The 1,732-nt window shown below is 49.1% G+C and overlaps 1 protein-coding gene across 1 annotated transcript; it reads right to left on the bottom strand.

The window, feature by feature from the left end:
- Positions 1-618, bottom strand: LOC117022960 (60S ribosomal protein L18a-like). The gene is given in 1 exon segment (XM_033107229.1): positions 1-618. A coding segment is annotated over 1 exon segment (531 nt). The 5' UTR covers positions 583-618; the 3' UTR covers positions 1-51.
- Positions 619-1,732: the final 1,114 nt, after the last annotated feature.

The raw sequence follows: 1,732 nt of genomic DNA on the forward strand, positions 1-1,732 counted from the left end.
TTTCCCCAAGAAGTTTATTCGGGCAGCCCAGGGAACAGGGAGGCCCTGAATCTAAAAGAAGGTGTTGGGCCTCTTGGTGGTGAAGCGTGGCTTGTGCTGGCGACGGAGGACCCGGTGGGGCAGCGGGAACTTGATCTTGGAGTCATGGAACTGCTTTACTGCCGGCCGGCGGCACTTGCTGACCGCGATCTCTTCCACCTTCATGATCTGGATGGAGTGGGCACGGGCACGATGCCGGGCCCCCATGTCTCGGTAGCACTGGGTGACGGCACCAGCGGTGGTCAGGTCCCGGTACTCCCGGTACATGTTGTGGGTGCCACTGCGGGAGTCATAGCGCAGCCAGATGCCAAAGTTCTTCACCCGCAGAGGGGATTTCTCAAACACCTGCCCACACTAGACAATTTCCCCGGAAGACTTCTTCATCTTCTTCAGCTGAGACACGAAGTACCAGAAGCGAGACTTGGCAACAACGTGGTTAGGCGCGAAGATGCGCATACGGTAGAGGGGCGGTGTATGGCACTTGGGGGTGGGCAGGCAGCGCCCCACCACCTTGTATTCTCGCAGCGTGCCGGACGCCTTCATTGCGTTGCCTTCGCTCTCGCCGCCACCCACAAAAGGAAGTAGTCGGTAACAGCATTTTGATTTCTTTTTCACTGTTTCCCTTTCGATAGTGATATGGGGTGCTAGTAGAGCTTATGTCGGGGTATCCTGCCAGCCTTTCCCTGGCCAAGGTAGATGCATGACTCAACTTAGGCAAATTTGAGTTTTACATTACCTGGGCTCCCAAAACTATTGTGGTCCTACCCTTTCCAAGTCTGTTTTGCCAGCATTCCCTTGAAAGCCATGAGTCACCTGATCATATCCTTCCTTGTAGACTTTTAGAAATAAATTCCTTTTAGACTTACAATAGCTAAAGTTGGTTTCTGTTGTTCACAACCAAAGAATCCTAAATGAAACAGATTCACACTCCTTAGGCTCTTTATGTCTGTTTCCTTCCTATTCCCAAGGAAGGGGCTGTTACAAAGAGACTCCCCCATTTTCAAACTCCAGCAGACGACCTTGACCTACTCTCTTACCGCTAAGACTATGCCTATATTTTCTGAAAGACAAGAACTTTTCTGCTCCTCTACGAAGCAAACCACCCATAAAGAGGTCACTCTTGTCCACCATAAGTGATTTTCTTGATGACTTTCAAGGGAAACAAAGATTTCTGTATGCTTGTTAGAGAGGATTGGTTTCCTGGGGATTCACCCAGTTCTCTCTCACCAGTTTGTTTCCCTATAAACATGGTCCAAATGGTTCCAAATGGTTCCAAATTCAAGATTGACTTTGACTTCAATACTTCCTCTTTTACCTCACTTCTTCTTTTCCTATCACAGCATCTGGGCAGACTATACATAGTTCTGTCTTGGCCCCCAAATTCCATGCTCCAGCTCCCCACCAGGTCCTTCCTGATCCGGCTGCAGGCCCAGTGCCTCCACTGAAATCGCCCTCATGACCTACATCTTCCCTGACTTGTGGTCAGAAGGCAACCTCCAGGGAACCAATTACAGTGGACAAGAGCACCCCTTTATGGATGGTTTGCTTTGTAGAAGGGCAGGAAAGTTCTTGCCTTTCAGAAAATATGGCTAAGAACTTAACATATTCAAGGCATTTTGGAGACTACAGAGACACTTGAAAGACTCTCTTTTTCCCTGCTTGGTAGTAGAAGAGAGATGTGAAGAGGATTACC

This window comes from Rhinolophus ferrumequinum, chromosome 6, assembly GCF_004115265.2.
Source record: "Rhinolophus ferrumequinum isolate MPI-CBG mRhiFer1 chromosome 6, mRhiFer1_v1.p, whole genome shotgun sequence".
NCBI lineage: Eukaryota > Metazoa > Chordata > Mammalia > Chiroptera > Rhinolophidae > Rhinolophus > Rhinolophus ferrumequinum.